The sequence below is a fragment of the Rosa rugosa genome, chromosome 4 (genome assembly GCF_958449725.1).
Source record: "Rosa rugosa chromosome 4, drRosRugo1.1, whole genome shotgun sequence".
Lineage (NCBI taxonomy): Eukaryota > Viridiplantae > Streptophyta > Magnoliopsida > Rosales > Rosaceae > Rosa > Rosa rugosa.
Genome location: NC_084823.1, coordinates 36,541,898 through 36,563,035, shown reverse-complemented (window position 1 = coordinate 36,563,035; position 21,138 = coordinate 36,541,898). Strand labels below are relative to the sequence as shown.

At 44.6% G+C, this 21,138-nt stretch overlaps 1 protein-coding gene across 1 annotated transcript; it reads right to left on the bottom strand.

The window, feature by feature from the left end:
* Window positions 1–363: 363 nt before the first annotated feature.
* On the bottom strand, window positions 364–1,297 carry LOC133706760 (transcriptional regulator SUPERMAN-like). Its single transcript, XM_062132302.1, has one exon. The coding sequence runs from the start codon at window positions 1,231–1,233 to the stop codon at window positions 508–510; it is 726 nt and encodes a 241-aa protein (XP_061988286.1). The 5' UTR covers window positions 1,234–1,297; the 3' UTR covers window positions 364–507.
* Between the last annotated feature and the right edge of the window lie 19,841 nt (window positions 1,298–21,138).

Here is a 21,138-nt window from a genome sequence, read left to right as displayed (position 1 = left end):
ATACGTGATAGAGGTAATCCCCACGGAAATGTATGCACAGAGACCGCAGCAGAGATACCCTTTTACTCAGAAAACCTGCAACAGAAAATGACACTGCACTGCAACCCCTTTATCTCACTCTCCATCACTCAAAAATTCAAAAGCCCTAATCTTCATCTTTCTCTAAAGTTTAATAAATGAGTTTCTTAAATTTAAATTACAAAGACTTTCTCTCTTTGAATGTATTATCAGAAAGAAAGTAGATATCTATGCCCTTTATGCCCTCTGTTGTCTTTCCATTTCCAGCTACCCAAAAAGAAATCATATATCATCAACCACGAATAATTAATTAAAAACAAAAAAAAACAAAACAAAAAACCAATCTCAAACAGGTTTCTGAAAGCTTTCTAGCTAAGTAGACTGTATCATACACATCAATTTTATGACAAAAATGTAAATCTGCGACACACCATTGTATATATCCACTTATCGATCCATCCATCCATCCCTTCTTTCTGGTTCATGATCTCAAGATGGACCGAGCCGGAGCTCTAAATCAAGCTCTTCAATATCTTCAACCCCAGACCTCAAAGGTTGATCTTGATCCGCTGATCGTTTTGCGTATTGACAATGGGAATTATTTCTAGAATTGGAAACTCCATGAGGCTCCACAAGACAAGATGATGACGTCATTAAGTAGTCATGGGGTGGATTGGGGGTGATGGAGAGAAGAGTGGAGGGTACTGAAGAAGAAGACTCAATAGTGTTGTTAAGCAAAGGTGCAGTTGGAGTAGTAGCAGTACTAGTACTGAAGGCTCCATTGTTAGGGTTTGGCAATTGGTAGAGAAGGCACAACCCGCCGTTGGCGGCGAGGAACTCTTGAGTTGGGATTATGAATGAGGAACTGGAAGAGGAGACCGCAGAGGGGTTGATTGAGATTGAGCTGGGGTGCTGCACTTGGTGGAGGCGAGCCCGGTCGCGGCGGTGCACGTTCATGTGGCCGCCGAGGGCCTGGGCAGACCGGAATTCCCTCCGGCAAAATGTGCAGGTGTAAGACCTCGGGGGCCACGTGGTGCCCATCACGTTTCCGGTATCCTCCGCAAAGGCCCTCACTTCCCATGAGTCGTCTTCTTGGTCTTGCACCTGCTTAGGGTTCCACATCCAGACTGATCTAGGGTTTGATTGAGGATTTTGCGCCTGTGACAGTGCAAATTTTTGGAGCTGGGTCAAGGAGAGAAGGCCAAGCTCAGCCATGGTGAGCTAATACTACTAACATTTAAGATAGAGATATGATATGGAGTTGATGTGGAAGCAAAAGGAAAATGGAGAAATGAGTTAAATAGGTAGGGGAGAGTAGAGACAAAATGAAACCCTAACACCGAGTGTATCACCAAAATTTAGCAACACCCGGTTGGAATTTAGTAGAATTAAGATTATAATAACTTTGGCCACCTCCCCCACTAGCTATGTTGTTATACACAGAAGACATGATTGCTTTGGCTTCAACGTCAATATGTATGTTCAATTACTACTTCAAATTAATAGTATAACTTAGTCCATCTTTTTATAGAACATGGTTTACACAGATATGAATACATCTTCAGTTTAGAACTTTAGATACTACGGCTATACAGAAAAATTGAGCGAGTAAATGGCAAGAAATTGAAAAGGGGACTGGAGCTTAATGTCATGTGGTGATCGATGAGTTTGTGTCAGGGAAGTACTCATAGCTCGCTCTATCACTGACTTTATCAAATGACAAAATGTTCGTTTTTCTGTATAGCATTGGGCCAGCAGCTCATGTGGTATAAAAAGTAGGTAAAATTCATGAAAAAGTTGTAATTTGAACTTAGACCAATCATCATCATCCCAGTAAGTTAAACATGAGAAAGGATCTTAATTGAGATACTTTGTTAGTTGATCTATCCTAGCCGTAAGGATACAATTATACACACACACACACATATGAATTACTGGAGTTTTCATGAATTCTTTGGTTTATTCTATTCTCAATTATGAGGTTGAAATGCACTCTTAAATTAATTTATTCTCAATCTTAAGATTTAAATATAAATCATGAATTTCTTGATCACCGTAAAATTCAAAAAACACATATTTAGGTTATTGACTTAATTCTTGATGACAATTTTAGTGTTTTGAGTTTATAAGAGCTGCTGCATCTAATTCCAAGAGGTCGATCATGAGTTCAAAACCATCACTTTTCATTATTCATTTATCATGTTAACTAATATGTAGTGTCTACATCTGTTCAACTATTTATGCTCGATGCAGACTATATGTGTACAATGCTTGCCAAACAAAAATTGTGTGTACAATGAGCTTACATGGGTTTCGTTATGGGTAATGCAAAATATTCCTGTAATATACCCGGCCTAAGCAGAAAACAGAAAGAAAGGAAACTACATTAGATAGATCAATATCTAAAGGATTTCTGTTCCTGCTTCTATATAAGGTATCGATCACAATAAGGTTCATAAACGCCAATTGGGTTTGTTTAATCCATTATGTTATTGTCCTTAATCTTCATAATGCGAGCTTGCAGAGGCAAAGAAATCAACTTCTACTATAATAAAAATTAAAATGTCATATATAGCCAAAAGTATTGTTTATATTTAATTATTTATCTTCATCCCTCTTTCTCTTTCAAAATAAGGCCAGATTCCTAGAGTTCCCAAGCAGTTCAATCAAAGAAATTTCCAACGCACTCCACTCGGATGTGGACTGTCATAAAAATTAATTAAGTGACTGCACTTAATTGTCTCCTTGTTCTTAAATTCTCTTCTTTGTACCTTTCTTAATTGTCGCCTAAGAACACAGATAATAATAATTGACACATCCAATTACATTATTATAATTCACTAGCTAACACAGTTTAATTATCAAATCTCTCTCCAACAAGCTGAAGTTGATCAAGTGTTTGACATAGATTTTTCCACCAACGACTAAACCAATAAACTTAATTATCTCTACTGTTCCATGGCATTGTTTGCATCGTCTTCAATTCATGCCACTAAGTGCTCCGACAGAGGTGCTCTGATTACTTGTAAAACATTCTTGAGCTTCATTTTTAGCTAGTTGCTTATTTTATCTGTTAATTAACTACTATATCTTACTAACCGGATGAAAGCATAAATTTTAAAAGGAAGTAATTTAACTTGGAGTACTTGCCATGTGTGATAGTTCTAAATCATTTATTTTCTTCTATTATATCTAGTGAGTAACTCGAGGTTTGAAAATTAAGCATAGCATCTGTCAGAATCATCACTCAATGAGAATTTGTTGTTATCAATTATCATAACCCTATAGGATATTCTTGATGCATGGTCGATATCACAATTTTATTTCATTGATCATATGTATAGAAGTCAGGTGCTAACATATGCTCAATCAAGAGAAAGATAAGGGAACGTACTGACCAGAAAAAGAAAGACCAAGATAGGAGTCACACCTATTAAGATAAAAGGAAGTTAGACACTAATGATTGGGGACGAGTGCCGTTGGCGGAGACAGGGCCGATTGTGGTTAGTGTTGAGCCCAAAAGTAATTTTGGCAAGATCATTTAGTGGATTTAGCACAGCGGGCCGATACCTGCGGCCCAAAAATAAGCCTACTCGGGTTTGGGTTACAGCTTCACCCCATTCCGTGATCCATGAGGAAAACGAAACCTTATTGGAGTCGGGTAGCGGGGATTGAATAGGAAACTTCAATCAATATCCCTTCTATGACAAGGAACAGTCGAAACCCTAGGTATATATACCAGGTTTCAAGGACGAATAAAGGACCTCTCTCAAATTAATCAATCCCAGCGATTACAAAGCCTCCCCGGAGCAAACCTTCAACCTCGTTGAAACCCGGTGACCGCCCGCCAGTCCTAGTATCTTCAAGAGCCGACTGTCAGCATCACCAGATCAACCCGGCCACCGTACTTCCAGTCCCAGTCTCCCCAGGAGCCGACTGAGAGCGCAACCGCCACCGCCACCGTTACTACCAGCGAAGCAAGGGTAACGCCCTCGCAACCCAGCGAAGCTAAAGTCACGCTTTAGCGCAACCCGTGCTTTCTCCAAACTTCCCAGTGATTGCTCTGCTTAGTCTACAATACTAAGTATCGATTCGGTGACGCGAAGAGATCACACCCAAAGTTCTTATCCGTAAGGCAGAAAGTCCTTTCCCGGAAGGCTAGAGAAGAACCCTGTGGCGAGGTTGGTGCTCTCCTCGTCCACAAACGCTTGAAGAAGAAGTCAGGTCAAGGGACTACCCCGACGACTGCACCCCACGGTGTTGGCACGCCTGCGCACACGCTCAAAAGAGACAGTTTGCAAGCCAACTGGTTTTTGCGCCAAACATTTTGGCACGCCCAGTGGGACCAACTAAGTGTCTCTTCGTGAACGTTAGCCATTGGGAAGTCAAGCGAAAACCCTTACCAAAAGGGCTACGCTAACTGCTCCAAACATAAGACCTCCAGTTACAAACCGCATCCTCGCGTGGATTATCGTGGTCTTTCTGAAGAACAAGTGACTCAAAGATTCTCTCTTCATCCTCAATTCTCCGATATGTCAACTGAACAGGGAGAGATTCACCCGACCGCTACTGAGGGTCAAACGGTCACTACCAATCAGGCCAATGAGCCTGTCACTGCCACTGTCTCCAATACAGTGGAGAGTGAAGAAAGAGAGGCTTTCGTTGAGAAGCCTATTCCAGAGGGAGCGACCACCGAGGTCGCGTGCGCGATCATCCTGGAAAATATTGAAAATCATCGCAAGAAGATGGCTGCTGATCTTGAAAGGGAAAACGCGAAAACAGATAAGATCATACGCGAAATCAACCAGCGTATTTCCCGACAAGCTGAGGAAACTAAGCAACTAATGTCACAAACTGAGAGTGCATTAAGGGCTCATGCTACAAACATCGCAGATGTGCAAAGTCGGCAGCAGAAAGGAATCATGGAAGTCCTAGCGAACCATACCAAGCAGACAGCGTCAGACATGGCAGGTCTTCGCAAAGATGGAGCGACTCTGGCAACCGAGGTGGCCATGCAAAGAGCTGAGTTGAACCAAGCCAGAGAAGTGTTGAATAAGACATTAGGAGATCCTAACGCTATCCTTGGTTCCCTTGGCCAACCATTTGGTTCAGGCAAATATGTGCCGCCAAATCAGTGAGAAAAGGGTAGCAGCAATACTGTTACGCCTTCCACAACCGTTGCTGCCACGCAAGTGAGAGGTAAAGAACAAGCCCTGGTTATTGGAAGCAGTAAAGAAAAGGCCACGCTATCAGGTGGATAGACCGCCGGATAGAAGCAGTAGGCGTCGAAAGGTGTTGAAACTTCGTCCGACTCCGCCGTATTCATTCAATACGACAGCGATGGGGCAGAGAACGTATATCAAGAGCTGCCAGGAAGCTATTACGGGATCGACCAGGCTGGTAACCCGGTCAAGATAACAGCTCTGGCAAAAGAGATGCCTATGCTAGCAGTGACTCTTCAACAACCAGCTACGACTCGCGTTGTACAGATAGGAGAAGGGGCAGCAGCTGTAAACCAAGCAATACCTGTGCCGACTGTTCGCCATACGGTGGCGACACCTCCTCCTCCTCCGGGTCCAGAATATGTGAGACGAGATGAGGTAGAGGAGATGATCAGACTGGCTAACCCTAGGGCCCAGATGGATGGGGTCTATGAGGGACATTTCCCGCCGCATATAATGCTCGCGCCTTTCCCTAGAGGTTATAAAAATATCATATTTTCTACTTTTTCAGGGGAAGACACCGAGAATGCAATAACTCACTTGGCCAGGTTCAAGGTGCAATGCAGCCAGTACCAGAATGATGACATCCTCAAGTGCAGGATCTTTGGCACTTCTCTTTCGGGAGCTGCCTTTAGGTGGTTTTCCAAACTCCGACCAGGAACAGTGGCGGATTGGCCCGCAATGGAAAAGCTCTTTCGAGAAACTTTTGGAGCCATTGAGCCTGAGGTGGATTTGGCTTCTCTCACTCAGATGGCCCAGCAACCTACGGAGTCCGCCGTCGCATACCTTCAACGCTTCCAGATTCAGAAGGCCAAACTGAACGTGATCCTGCCTGAGAAAGAATTGATCAAATTGGCGATTAAGGGCTTAGAGCCTCGCCAGTGAAAGAAGCAACATGGCAGCATGATCCAGTCAATGGGAGAGCTTATCACAGAAGTGGGCAGCTTTGAACGTCTTCTCCGAGAAACTGACGCAAGAAAGAATGCGTCCAAAGGGACATATGTGCCAGGAAAACATCGCACCGTAGCGGCCCTGAGCTACCAGCCGGCTACTTATGACCCTTACTACCCTCATCACAGTGAAGAGGTGGTGCAGGAGGAAGATGAGGAAGAGGATAATGACATCGCTGCTTATGAGCTGACAGGGAGGAAGAATCCAGCTTTGAAACAATTGAAAATCTCCAAGGAACCTGTCAAGCTCAAATCAATGGCCTTCACTAAACCTGAATTCGCGACATATACATACGATGCCAATAAGGCACATGAAATTCTAGATGAGATGATCGCCGCGAAGATGGTGAAGACCGACTTTGGACCTTTTCCGCGACCAGATCAACTGAAAGGGAAGAAATACTGCAAATTTCACAACCTGTGGAATCATAATACAGCTGACTGTGTGAAACTCAAAGACCAGATTCAGGTATGGCTTAATAATGGTAGTTTGCAGGTAGAAGCTCCAGTAACAGCCGCATCGCTCGTTGACCTGAACCCTTTTCCTGACACTGGGATCAACATGGTCAACGTGAACTGGGCCAAGCAGAACCACAGGAAACCAACCCTGGATTTGAATACAAAGGGGAAAAGAGACCAATCTAACAATGATGAGGCCCCTACAAAGAAGAAGGCTGAACCAACAGGCCAAGCTTCATCCGTGGTCTTATGCTCGCGATGCAAAGAAGAATGTCGCATCCAAGTTTCACACGAAGAGGTCGAGCAGACATTTCGTTTTGGCTCTCTCCCGCCCATCAAGTGGGCTTCGCCATCGCGAAACTATCAACCTGCCAGCCCAAGAGGAAAGGAGAAAGTGGAGTCATCGCCATCTCCAAAAGATTCCAATCTGTTCAGGAAGCTGAGAGCGGCCGCGATCGATCGGAAACAAGAGGAGAAGGCTACGATCAAGCACAAAGACATTCTGACTAAGCCTTATATTCCACCTGCTTCAACTGCCACCATCAAGGAAGGTAAGTGGTACACAAGGGAGAAGGGGAAGGCAGTAGAAATAAGTCCTTCCAGGAAGAGGAAACTGCAGCGCAGGTTTGGAGAAGCCAAGCGCGCGCTAGAGGCTCTGGACCAGGGCTTGATCAAACCTTCGCAGTTGGTCAAATCACCTGAGCAGTATCAGAAAGAGATGGAGGCACTAGCTTCTAAACCATTAATGACTCCCCGCAGCTTCCAGAAGCAAGCGAGTTCAGCAACAGGGGCATCTAAGCCCAGTGTTTTTTGCAGGATCACCGACGAAAGGAGACCCCCGCCAGCTCGAAAGGGGAGTTCACCGACTAGGCGACCACATGTCAGACGCAAGTTGTTTCGTGAAGACCCAGAGGCCAAATCCTCAGTTTTTGAGAGACTGTGGGGCAAGGACAGGACTACCGATACTTTACAGTGGAAACCTAAACAGGTTCAGAGTGTAGTAGTCGTCCCTGTTGAGGCGAACGTAGCCAAGGAACCAAAATCAAGCTCTCCTAAGCAGGCTACCGGAATACAGGAACATGAGCAATTTGAGGTAAAAGGTCTCACTGAAGAATCCTTGGTGGACCGGTTGGCTAAGCAATTCAACACTGACACCCCTGTCAACGAACCCAAGTTGAACCTGGATGAGGACATGGATAAGCAATTCAACATTGACACCCCTGTCAACGAACCCAAGTTGAACCTGGACAGATGAGCCTATGGAAGTGGCTATCAGCGCTTACTTAGAGCCTAGAGAAAAGCAGAAGCTTATTGAGCTGTTACTGGAGTTCAAAGACTGCTTTGCAGAGAAATATGAAGATATGCCCGGCCTGTCACCGGACTTGGTTTGCCATTAGCTGCCAACACTCCCTGACAAGAGGCCTGTGAAGCAAGAGCCGCGAAGAATGAATTCAGAAACCCAAGTCCTCGTCAAGGAGGAAGTCAAGAAAATGCAAAAATCAGGCATTATCAGGGTGGCCAAATACAATCAGTGGCTATCCAATATAGTACCTGTTCGCAAGAAAAACGGCAAGATGAGGGTCTGCGTGGATTACAGAGACCTCAATCTCGTGACACCTAAAGATGTTTACCCCATGCCGGTGGCGGATATGTTGGTAGACGCTGTAGCAGGACACGAATTGCTATCCTTTATGGATGGCACCGCAGGGTATCACCAAATTCCAGTCATCGAGGAGGATCGACATAAAACCGCGTTCAGATGCCCTGGGTTCGCGGGCGTTTTCGAGTATGTGGTTATGCCTTTTGGGCTGAAGAATGCTGGGGCCACTTATCAGAGAGCCATGAACCTGATCTTCCACGATATCCTGGGAAAGATTTTAGAGGTTTACATCGATGATGTAGTGGTGAAGTCCAAGAAGAAAGGGGATCACATCACAGATCTCAGGAAAGTCTTCGAGCGCATGCGACAACATAAACTTAAGATGAATCCTGTCAAATGCGTGTTTGGAGTTCAAGCAGGAGATTTCCTGGGGTTCATTGTCCATCAAAGGGGAATTGAGGTCCTTGAAGATAAAGCAAACGCAGTCATCAACGCTTCCCCTCCGCGAACGAAGGAGGAGCTACAACGCTTGCTGGGTAAAATCAACTTCCTGCGACGTTTTATTTCTAACTCTGCAGGTAAGATCCAGCCCTTTTCTCCACTGCTGAAGTTGCAAGGACAGAAAGAGTTTGTCTGGGAATCTCAACATCAAGAGGCTTTCGACAAAATCAAGGCCTATTTAGCGAGTCCACCAGTGCTTGTTCCCCTTCGAGCTGGTTTTCCATTGAAGCTATATATTTCAGCAGCTGAGGCTTCCATTGGTAGCCTACTTGCCCAAGATGATGAAGGAGGTGTCGTGCATGCCATCTTTTACCTCAGTCGAACACTCGCGGATTGCGAGACAAGGTATACTCCTATGGAAAAGCTATGTCTCACGCTGTACTTCTCCGCATGCAAGTTGCGACACTACATGTTATCCTTTACTACATGCATCATCGCTCGAACTAACCTGGTCAAGTACATGTTGTCGCGACCTATTCTGAGAGGACACATTGGCAAGTGGGTACTGGCTCTATCCGAATTCTCGCTACAATACGTTCCACAGAAGGCAGTGAAGGGACAGGCTATTGCAGACTTTCTGGCCCATCACCCTATGTTGGATATTCCCCCAGTGAAAGAATTAGAGATAGCTACCGCTACCGCAATATGACCAGATTTGGCGCGCATTCCAGAGTACGCCATATGGCATCAAGCTACAATCTCCTTGCAACCCTGGGTATTATTTTTTGATGGTTCCAGAACTGAAACATTAGCAGGGGCAGGGATTGTACTGGAAAATCCAGCAGGTGATCGTTTCTCTTATTCTTTCCAATTGGAGTTCAAGTGCACAAATAACCAAGCCGAGTATGAAGCTCTTATCATTGGATTAGAAGTGTTATTGGAATTGGGAGTGAGGGACGTTCAAGTACACGGTGACTCTCTGCTCGTGATAAATCAGCTCCAAGAGAAGTACAGGTGTGCAAGCTGTTTGCTCATTCCATATTTGAATCGCGCCATTGAGCTTCTGGATCAGTTTGATGACGCGGATTTGGAATACATTCCTCGCGAGCGCAATTTTGCGGCCAATGAGCTTGCTCAATTGGCTACAGGCATCACATTGAAATATGGGGTTCGCGAGCGCATTCTGAAGGTCGAATGCCGCACGTTGCCTTCATGGCTTGCGCGGCTTGACCCGCCGGACATTCCGGTCGTCGCAGTCTTGGAGCCTATTGACGTCGATTGGCGAATTCCGTTGATCAATTACCTCAAGCAACCAGACCCTACAACAGACAGGAAGATACGTTTTCTTGCCTTAAACTATTTCCTCAGGGGTGACGAGTTGTGACGACGTGGGGAAGATGGCATAGACTTCCGATGTGTCTATGGCCGCGAAGCAAAGCGATTAATGCGAGAAACACATGCAGGAGTATGTGGCGCCCATCAAGCGGGCCCTAAGATGCGGTGGCTTATCCGCAGACATGGGTATTATTGGCCCAGTATTTTGAAGGACTGTATCACGTTCGCGAAAGGATGTCAAGAGTGCCAGGCACATGGTCCAGTGCAACACGTTCCCAACATTCCCATGCAGCCTATTATCAAGCCTTGGCCTGCACGAGGCTGGGCATTGGACTTGATTGGGATGATTCACCCTCATTCTTCTCTCCAACACAAGTTCATCATTGTGGCCACTGATTTCTTTACCAAATGGGTCGAAGCTGAGCCTTTGAAAGAGGCTTCCGGTGCCACTATTCGCCAATTTATTTTTCAGAACATCATCTGCAGGTTTGGTATCCCTGAAGTGCTTGTCTCAGACAGGGGGGCAGCGTTCATGGGCGGTGAGGTCGAGAAGCTTGTCAACGACTTGGGCATCCAGTTTGTCCACAGTACACCATATTATGCTCAGTCCAACGGTCAAGCAGAGGCCAGTAACAAGATTATTATCACCATTATAAAGAAGATACTTGCTGAAAACCCTCGCCTGTGGCACAATACGTTGTATGAGACTCTTTGGGCTTATCACACCTCCAAGAGGAACCCTACTGCTACAACACCCTACGCACTAATGTTTGGTCATGACTTAGTTTTACCCTTAGAATTCAACGTTCAATCATTGCGCGTCCAGGATCAGCATCACTTGATCGGCGAAGATTATGTTCAAGCGATGTGGCAAGAGCACGAGGACTTGAGCGAGCAGCGCTTAGTAGCTTTGGATAATTTAGTGATGGAAAAACAGCGTATCGCCCGCGCCTATGATAAGAGGACTCGTGGCCGAAGTTACAAGGAAGGTGACCTTGTTTGGAAAGCAGTTCTGCCCTTTGGCGAGAAATTGACCGGTCGCGGTAAATGGACTCCACGATGGGAAGGACCCTTTGTTGTTCACCGCATTCTGGAGCGCGGGGCTTTTCACCTCAAAGATTTGGACGGCGACATCCATCGCAATCCCATCAATGGGCATTTCCTGAAGAAATATTACCCTAGTGTTTGGGAATATGAGGACCCTCCAGATCCTCCTTCTTCCCAGACTGGGGGGCAACCATAGTCTTCCTCGGCTCCCATCATCCCTTCATATTCAGGCCTTTCCTGTGGCCTTTGTGTCATGGATTTGCTTCGCCTACGAATACTAGGGGGGCAATACTCTATACATTTACTATGTAATGGCCTATGCATGAGGCCTTATTTAACAGTTTATTTCGAATTCCTTGACAACATGTGTTGAGAATTATATGTAATGGCCTAAGCATGAGGCCTTATTTTATAACAGTTTTTTGAAATGAAACAATACTCAGAAACTCTTTCTTTCATTCATAAAGTGGCTTTGCGGCCAGAAGCATTACAAATCGAGATAATTACATTTGCGGTTTTCAAGGCCAAAAGTGGCTTAATAATCATAAGAATTGCAGATCTGCTGAAAATTTCTGGATCTTGTGATCTTGTGGTGACAAAGGGGGTGGCTGAGCTTTGGTCATGGATACTCTCCCTCTCTTCACCCACATGCCTCCTCTGATGTGAGTCGCAGCTGCTCTCATTTGTACTGGAGGCAGAAGGAAGGAAATAATCCATCCCAAACCTTCTAGTGGCTTATTGTCCTGGATGGAGGGGGTCTTCCGAGAGAAAGCGACTCACAACAACATCTACCTCCAGGGGAATGACAAAAGTCTGACAGTCTGTTCCCGGAGGTAGGCTGCGGAAGAAGAACAGCCGGCCTCGAGTGACCTTCCGCCCTTCTTCTGCCTGCTCCACGTGAGAAATCTGAGGAGAGGGATCCCTCAGAATCAGGTTCCGCCGCGTTAGGAGCGCCGCGTGTTCTTCAGCCTAATGGAAACCGGGGAATCCCATCCGGATTTCCAGAGACCAAAGACATGCGGATGGACCTGAGATTAGGCCATATGACCTACCCAGGCATTGAGATTAGGCCATAAAACCTAAGGATTTGGGGTTGAGGCTGAGATTGTGAGGAGAGGATTTCAGAAACAAAAGGAAGAGAAGTAGGGTCTGTGAGACTATTACTGGGGAAGCCATATTTGCTTGAGTGTTGATTCTCCAAAGTACAGGTATTTATAGGACCACCTTCAGTAGCCTCAACCACACGTTGGGCAGTTGGAGGATTTTCAACGCCATCAATAAGAGTATCGTTGGAATTGAATGCAAAGATCTCGGAAATGAAGATAATTGAAAACGCGTGGGAAGCGGGGCAATTTTCAAGGAGGTAACCGCTTTGTTTCGAGATTATCTTTTCAAACAGTTTCAAAAGCAATAAAGGCAAGTTAAATGCTAAACTGCCTGAAAATTTGAACATATATTTGGGCCAAGCAACGTGGGCTAAATATTTAAATTATTAATAATTATATTGTTCGTACAAATGTGGGCCTGATACTGGAATACTAGAGGCCCAGGAGTCTTCGACCTGCATGGGTCAAGCGAAGAAAAAGCTCGTCCAGGCGAAAACTAACATCCGCGGCGGCTTGTGCGGCTTGTTGGCAGCTACTCGAGCTTGGGCTAGTTCTTGGGACAACATCTCGAAGGCAGCAAGGGGTTGTTATAATTGAGGCTCCGCATGGGCGAGCCTAGCAGTGACATCAGTCAACCGGGCCTGAAGAGCCTGAATCTGGGACCTCAGATAGTTCCTCTAGAGCGTCAGATCCCTGATAAGGTCAGCTTGGTCCCCCAAGAAATCACGCGCAGTGTCCGTTTGACGAATAAGGGTATGGTAGTGTGTTTCGGTCTGCCTGGCTTGAGCACTCGCGACCGCCCTCTCATTGAGCCCTTGCGGGAGTTGCTGTAGCAGCTGGTCAACCTCTTGAAATTGATCTTCAGAGACAGCGCCCTTGCGGAGAAGCACTCTCAGATACTCCAAAACTCTCGGGGGCGCACCAGGGATTAGAATATCAGGGCCCAAGAGGCGACGAAGACCTTCTCTGGCATCGTCTACGACCCCAGGTGGGGTCATTTCGAGTACGCGAGCTAACCGTTCTAAGGTGGACGGAGTAGGTTGCTCAGCGATAGGGGCCTCAAGAGGCTCCGCGACAGGTATTGCTTCCGGCACTGGTTCAGGAAGTGCTCCGATTTCTTCGACTTCAATGACTTGGGGGGCATGAGGAGCAGGTTCTTCACCAACCACATTGGGAACAAGTTCAGCAGGAACCTCATCCGCTATTCCTCCGACTACCGCTTCTACACTTGGACCCTAGAAAGAAACATCTTCAGAATAACCAAGTCAAGGGTAAAGATAAAACTTTTTGTTAAGAGAAGTACCTCTTCAGCTGGTAGCTCGCGGGAATCTGCTGTTGGTATTGGGGCAGTCTCACCAGAGGTTGGACCCTAGTCGGGCACTGCTGATTCTAGAAGAAGAATTGATGGCTCGCGGGGAGTATGGAGAAGCGGCAGCCTTTCTTCAAACTCAGGCGAGCTGTCATCTATGACTTGCGCCGGAACTACAACCAACTACATGTTGCTTGCAGCATTGATTGCAGAGGAAGAGTCGCCATTGGTTTCTTGGGCTGGCATGCCAGATACACCCTCGCCGGCAGCAGAGGAGCCTTCCCCAACTTGCCTCGAAAACCTACGACGAACCTGAAGCAGAGAAACATTATCATACATAGCAAAACAAAATGTCAATGCTCATTTTAAAAGAGGAATATTACCAGTTGATCAGCGACTGGTTCATCTGTTGCCCAAAGATCGGTCCGGAGTTCAGCGCGACTACGTTTGCGTGCTAAAGCAGCAGCAATCTATCAAACAAAGTCAAATTAGAATTCGAGAAGGCTGCCAAATTATACGTGCTAAGAAGGGAATCCTTACAGTTTGAGGATCATCATCATCAGAGGAAGAGTCCTCTACTTCAGGCTCGCTCAGCTTTGCTTTCTGTTTAACGGCCGAGCCAGTGACTGGAGGAACACCCGCGGCGCGATTGCTTGAAGGCGGTGCGCGCCCCTGCTATGAACTTTGAGTTAAGAGTTTAAAGGTAAAAATGATCAAGGAAACAACGAATATGCTAAGGCAATTACCTCTGGAGGATGCTCGTGAATTACAATTCCAGCCTGAACCAAGCGTGGGGCTCGCGTGGGTCGCGGAGCCGGTTCAGGTGGTGGAGGTCTTTCTTCATTTTCATGGAAGCAAGCAAGTTCTTCAGTATCAGCATCGTAAGGATATCTCAGCTCTTCGAAAATGGCCGCGAAGAGTTCGTCATCTCTTCAGCAGTTAACAGAGACTTCCTTCCACCATTAATCATAATCTTCAGCGGTCCCATCCACGGGGACGATATTATTCGCCCAATCAGGGAGATCGACCAGTGCAAGCATGCTTTGTGCTGGCGGAGGTCCAGTTAAGGGGCCAATTCGGCGCCAAGAAGTGTTGTAATTCCAGGCATCATAGAGGGGAAATGGCACCAATTGGATAAGACCAAACTGGCGAGCAAAATGGTTGGGAGCATAAAGCTCATAGGTGAGTTCGTCAACAGCGAGCCTAATGTCTGAACAAGAGATCGCGCGGCGAAAGGCCAAGCGCGCGCGATCGCTATAATCAGGTGCCCCAGGAAGGAACCCATTTTCAAGAGGAGCGGGAAATCTCCTATTAAGTACTAGATCGCAGTAGGGCATTTCGTGCAAGAGGTACAAGTATGAGAAACACTCAGAATATGGTGGAGATATGTACCTCGCCTCGCGACAAAACCATTGACCAAGAAGGGCATCAGTTGGTGGTAGCAGAGGAATGTCGTCGCGGCGGAAGAATGGAAAGTAGGTTTGAATCCAGAAGTCAAGAATCCAAAAGGGGCCAGAAATGCTAGTCTCAAAAGGATGCATTGTGGCCTGGTATAAAGTGCGGTAGAGGGCACCCAACACTGGTTGTCCTAACCCCACGCGGCGACCGTTGTAGAGGGCTGTTGCTAGAAGAGTCCAAGCTCCAGTGGGCTTACAGGCAGAAGTACAAAAAATGAACTTGCAGAGCCAATACTCCAGAAAAGCAATACCACCAGTCGCATTGCGCTCTTTGCGGTAGTAGGCCAGCCACCGCGGATAGGAGCCGCTGTGAGTACTGTGACCAGTTTGGACCATGGTTGATGTAAAGGTATCAGAATCGAATTGGCCATGCAGGTAGGGCTCGCCATCAATGGGCAATCCGGTAATGGTGAGGATATCCAACAATGTTATACCCATTTGGCCAAATCGAAAATCAAAGGTATTGGTAGCAGTATGCCAAAAACAAAGGAAGGCAGCGAGTGGTGAGCGATTCCCCCCGCGAGGAAGGCGAAAGCATAAATCGATAGTGTGGGTTATACCTGCCATGTCCCAGTGAGCCAAATCTCGTGCTCTTACTTCACGATACCAGGAAAGCGCATCTGGGCTAATTTTGGACGGCCAATGCCTTATTTTTGCCTGATGATTCTGCGCACCCCAACTGTTGAAATCTGCAGGGGTCCTCCGGAGGACTTGCATGGGTCGACGAATGGGCAGGCTATAGAGGACGATGGCATCATCGGGAATGGAATCTCGCGGTGTCGGACCCAGTCCGGCGTGATGATTTGAAAGCCTCAGAAGCAGAGGTCTCTGGACGGAGGTGTGGGCGAGACAGCGGGCACCGATGTTGACTCCCCAGGTATGAGCGATGTTATCAGTGAGTTGTTCTTCCTGATCGATGATCACCTTCTTTGGGGGAGCCATTTCTGGGTTTCTGCAAAGTGGGTATGGAGCAAGAGTTTTTTCTGTGTTTAAGAGACTGGAAGGGTTTCTGATGTGACAGGCCTAGAGTGGCTGCGGTATTTAAATAAAAGATTTTGTGAGGGAAACGATGCGACGAAAAGACATTTTGCCAAGCGAATGGACGCAACCTTCATTAATTACATCGTTTCGATCATCAGACGTGTCGTTTTAGTCCCCTTCAATCAGTTACATTTTCTTGGGCCTGATATCGGGGCCTGGGGGGCAATGTTTGAGCCCAAAAGTAATTTTGGCAAGATCCTTTAGTGGATTTAGCACAGCGGGCCGATACCTGCGGCCCAAAAATAAGCCTACTCGGGTTTGGGTTACAGCTTCACCCATTCCGTGATCCATGAGGAAAACGAAACCTTATTGGAGTCGGGTAGCGGGGATTGAATAGGAAACTTCAATCAATATCCCTTCTATGACAAGGAACAGTCGAAACCCTAGGTATATATACCAGGTTTCAAGGACGAATAAAGGACCTCTCTCAAATTAATCAATCCCAGCGATTACAAAGCCTCCCCGGAGCAAACCTTCAACCTCGTTGAAACCCGGTGACCGCCCGCCAGTCCTAGTATCTTCAAGAGCCGACTGTCAGCATCACCAGATCAACCCGGCCACCGTACTTCCAGTCCCAGTCTCCCCAGGAGCCGACTGCGAGCGCAACCGCCACCGCCACCGTTACTACCAGCGAAGCAATGGTAACGCCCTCGCAACCCAGCGAAGCTAAAGTCACGCTTTAGCGCAACCCGTGCTTTCTCCAAACTTCCCAATGATTGCTCTGCTTAGTCTACAATACTAAGTATCGATTCGGTGACGCGAAGAGATCACACCCAAAGTCCTTATCCGTAAGGCAGAAAGTCCTTTCCCGGAAGGCTAGAAAAGAACCTTGTGGCGAGGTTGGTGCTCTCCTCGTCCACAAACGCTTGAAGAAGAAGTCAGGTCAAGGGACTACCCCGACGACTGCACCCCACGATGCTGGCACGCCTGCGCACACGCTCAAAAGAGACAGTTTGCAAGCCAACGTACTGGTTTTTGCGCCAAACAGTTAGTACGGTCGTGGATCTGGTTGCCTTGGAGTTTGGGATCACCAGCCGGTGTATATTTTGGTGGTAGCTCTCGAGAGTAGGGTTCTAGCTAGGCTTTGGAGAAGTTTGACGGTTATCTTATTTCAAGACACTAATTAAGAAGCTTTCATTTTATTATACAGAGGACTCGATCTTCACATATACGGATATAACTACGACATTTTCATATTTGCTTAATAATTTGCTACCTTAAGTTTCATCTTAGTGTCAATTTGCTATTCTAGGTTTTATTTCAGCCAATTTGCTACCTTATGTTTTTCACAATTAGCCAATTTGCTACTCTAAGTATTATTTATGCCAATTTGCTACCTTATGTTTTCAAAATTCGCCAATTTGCTACCTTTCTGTCATATTAATTTGTCCATTTTTTTCCTTCCAAACATGGATTAATTTTGAAAATATAAGGTAGCAAATTGCTAATTTTAAAAATTTAGGGAAATAAATTGGTTAATTTTGAAAGCGTAGAGTAGAAAATTAATGGAAAGGTAGCAAATTGGCTAAAATAAAACCTAAGATAGCAAATTGGCTTATTTTTATTCAAAAAAAAAAAATTGGCTTATTTTGAAAATCTAGGGTAGCAAATTGGCTGAAATAAAACCTAGGGTAGCAAGTTGACGCTAAGGTGAAACCTAAGGTAGCAATTTGGCAATTATACCTTTCAGATTATATATAGTGTTACTACCGAATACCACATGGTTTGATATCCATTGTTTATCTTGGGTTGCACGTTCTCGATCCCATCATTGAATTGATTTTCTAATTAAAACACACCCCATATGCTTCTCACAGGACAAACATATTTGATCCTTCATACCAATTAACCTGACTCATCAGGATACAGATAAAACTCAGAGACACTGATACAAACAACCTATATACAGATCAATTTACTAATGCTTTGAAATACTTATCAATACCTACGAAACTAACCATATCCCCCCAGCCTGTTAGCAATAGACTGTCAAGAATATTCCCCCAGGATTATGCGAGGGACAACCATCATTTCTACCATTCACATAAGATTCCACAACAGTATTTTTACTTGTCCTATTCATAGAACTTTTCCATTTGAGAATAAATTTGACACTATCACTTCACACTATAAATAGGGGAGGCAACCTTTCACTTAAGCGCTGGAAGGTTTGGGGCCGGACCTTCACTTGAGCATTGGAGGGTTTTGTGCATCATCTTCATCTCGATGAGGGGGCGACTTTTGCGGGTTGTTTACTAAGGTTATAATCCTTAGCCAGGTTTATTCTTTAGATAGATCTTGATAACCTAATATTTTTAAAATAACTTGATAATAGGATGAGCGATGCTTGTTATAAAGGTGCGGTTTGGCCTCAAACTTTTAATGCTTTATTTTTTAGTAGAGTGTCATAGGATATATAGGTTTCTGAGTTTATTATAATAGGTCTAATGATGTATATCATAATGATCATATAAAATTGCTTAAGTACTGACTTCTTTTTAATGTGTTCTTCAGGTGATATTATTATGTGATATTTGATTTTTATTCATGAAAAGTGGATTAGTGGATATCCTCGATTAAAAAAGAAATTCCATCCATTTTTAATTTTTTTTTTATCTTGAGGACTATGACTTCAAACATGGAAAATCTCTCTCTCTCCAAGCTCCGCACCTCTAGATGCTTGTCCGATGGCGAGCATGTGCTAGCCCGAGCCATTGGTATATTAGCAAGGCGGGTTGGTTTCCCAAACGGGTGCGTGGTGATTTCCAGCGAGCTTCGATGGTTGTAGGTGAAGTGATCTCGATCAATTTTCTTTCTTCTTAGATGGACAACAACAATGAACGTGATTGGTATTTTTAGGCGCGACAATGGTAGCGATCTATAAATCATGTTGCACTAGTGCTTCATCAGGGTTAGCGTTGTTTGAGGTAGTTGGGATGCTGGCTAGGGTTTTCTCCATGGTGATCATAGCTAGTCGTGGGTTTATGGTGGCAGACTTATGAGAGCACAGATGGGTGGCAGCAATGCTTTAGGGTCGATATGAGTTTTTTGTTGAGGCCTCAAGGCTGGTAGTGGTGACTTTTGGGTGGTTAGTAGGCTTAGGGGTGGAGGATGTGTGGTGGATTAGTGGTGCCTTGCTGAACAAGCGGAGGGTATATGAACAACCCTTTGAGGTATCACCTAGAAACTATGTTACCACATAATGTAGTGGCAACATTGGTTAATACATAAAGTGGTAACATTGTGGCAACCAATAGGTGGTTTCTAGGTGGAACCTTAAAATATAGTTCACTTAGCATTATTCTAACTTACCATTAGAAGTTCCAATATCTCAGAAATACCCTAAAGTGAAGTTTAGTGCAACAACATAGACTTTGGTGTGAACAATTTTGTTATTTAAGGAAAACTAAAAACATCACTTTGGAGGTAATACATGCAAAAGATGAGATTTTCTATTGTGACCTCCAAATTTGTTCATTTGACCTCCACCTCTTTTGAATTATTAAATTACATATATATTTTCTTGTAAAATGACAATTATAGACAATGAATTTTAATAAATTAGTATTTTCTTTACAAACCTCTCAACCTAGTTTCCACAATACAGTGGTTTAAACCCTAGACCTGTGATCTTACGCTCATCCATGATAAAGTTCCCGTTCTGATTAGAATGTCAAAGGCAGCGATGCGCATTAGAGCTATTGCACCTATTTGAAATAACGTTATTAATGGAGACACAATTTATTGTTTCAGAGCCTCCAAAAAAATGCAAGGTATAATTTGAATACCAGTATGAAGTTTGCTGTTGATTAAAAGGCTAAGAAATCGTTTCAGAACTCTTATTAAGTTCGTAATCTAAACTTCATTTAAGGTTTGGTTGGAGGAAGAGAGTTTTTGGATGGGAGACAATGGCTTTTAGTTTTTTTTTTTTTTCTCTTATGCGTTTGTGTTATTGCTGGTGTTTCTTTCTTTGTTTTTTCTTCTTCTGTGTTTGTGTTTGACTCTAACATCATCAATCTTCTTAATGGCCTTCAGTGTGTTTAATCACCACATAGGAGCATATGAGTTCGTTTCGATTAATAGGAGCATAGGTGTTAATGGGTTCACTTATATATATTTTAGTTAAATATTGTAGTCAAACTATGTGTGTGTGCTACAAGTATGGTTCTAGCTAGGATCATGATATATTTTTTCTTTAGTAATAAAATGAGGTCCAAGTTTTGAAAATGATGCTGATGCATGCCTAAATTAAGTTTTCATCAGCTTTAACTATATTTCTATATATGTTTCTTATAAGCTTGAAAGACAAATATATGTGCTTGATTGACATATTACATTTAATCAACACTTACTTGTGTTTATGTTCTTGTTTTTCAATTACAACATACAGGATCAACAACATGGTGATACTAGGGCTGGGCACGGTCCCAGACCGGCACTGGTTTTAAAGGGACCGGGACCGGGACCGACAGTCTCACTTCGGGCCGGTCTTGCAGTTGCACAAAACAGGGACCGGTCTAAACCCGGACTGGTAATTGTTTTACAGGGACCGAGACCGGAACCGAGACCGGCAATCTTACTTTGGGCCGGGACCGTAGTTGCAGATAACAGGGACCGGGATAAACCCGGACCGGGACAAAACCGGTGCGTTTTTCGGGTTTCCGGTTCTAGTCAATCTTTGCAGCACTGCTGCTTGACCTGCTTATGTTTAGAGAGTATAAAAAGTAATGCAATATGATTCTATGAACTAGCAACAAGGCTGCAATGCTGAAAATAAAACCAATAAACCATTCTGCAAAGTGCAATCTGCACTAGCAGCAAGGCTGCAAATAACCATTCAATGATTTCAATCAACACAGTTACACAACAAGTGCACCAACACATATTGTCTTAACAACATAACAAATTAAAAACCAAAACAATGTTCAACAAGACAACAAGTGAACAACCAAACTTCCATCAATTCCATGCTGCCATGCTCAATGCCATGCAGCTGCTCCTCCAGTCCTCCGTCTTCAAATTTTTTTCCCTACACATTTCAGTTTAAAAAGACATTGTATTACACATTTATACATTATATAGTTATACATTTATACTTTGCAACAATGCAACATCATAGAAACAAAAACCAAAAAAAGGCAGCAAGGCAATAA

Bases quoted from the DNA above. Each gene is read 5' to 3' on its own strand.
- LOC133706760 (XM_062132302.1), bottom strand. From the start codon at position 1,233: ATGGCTGAGCTTGGCCTTCTCTCCTTGACCCAGCTCCAAAAATTTGCA.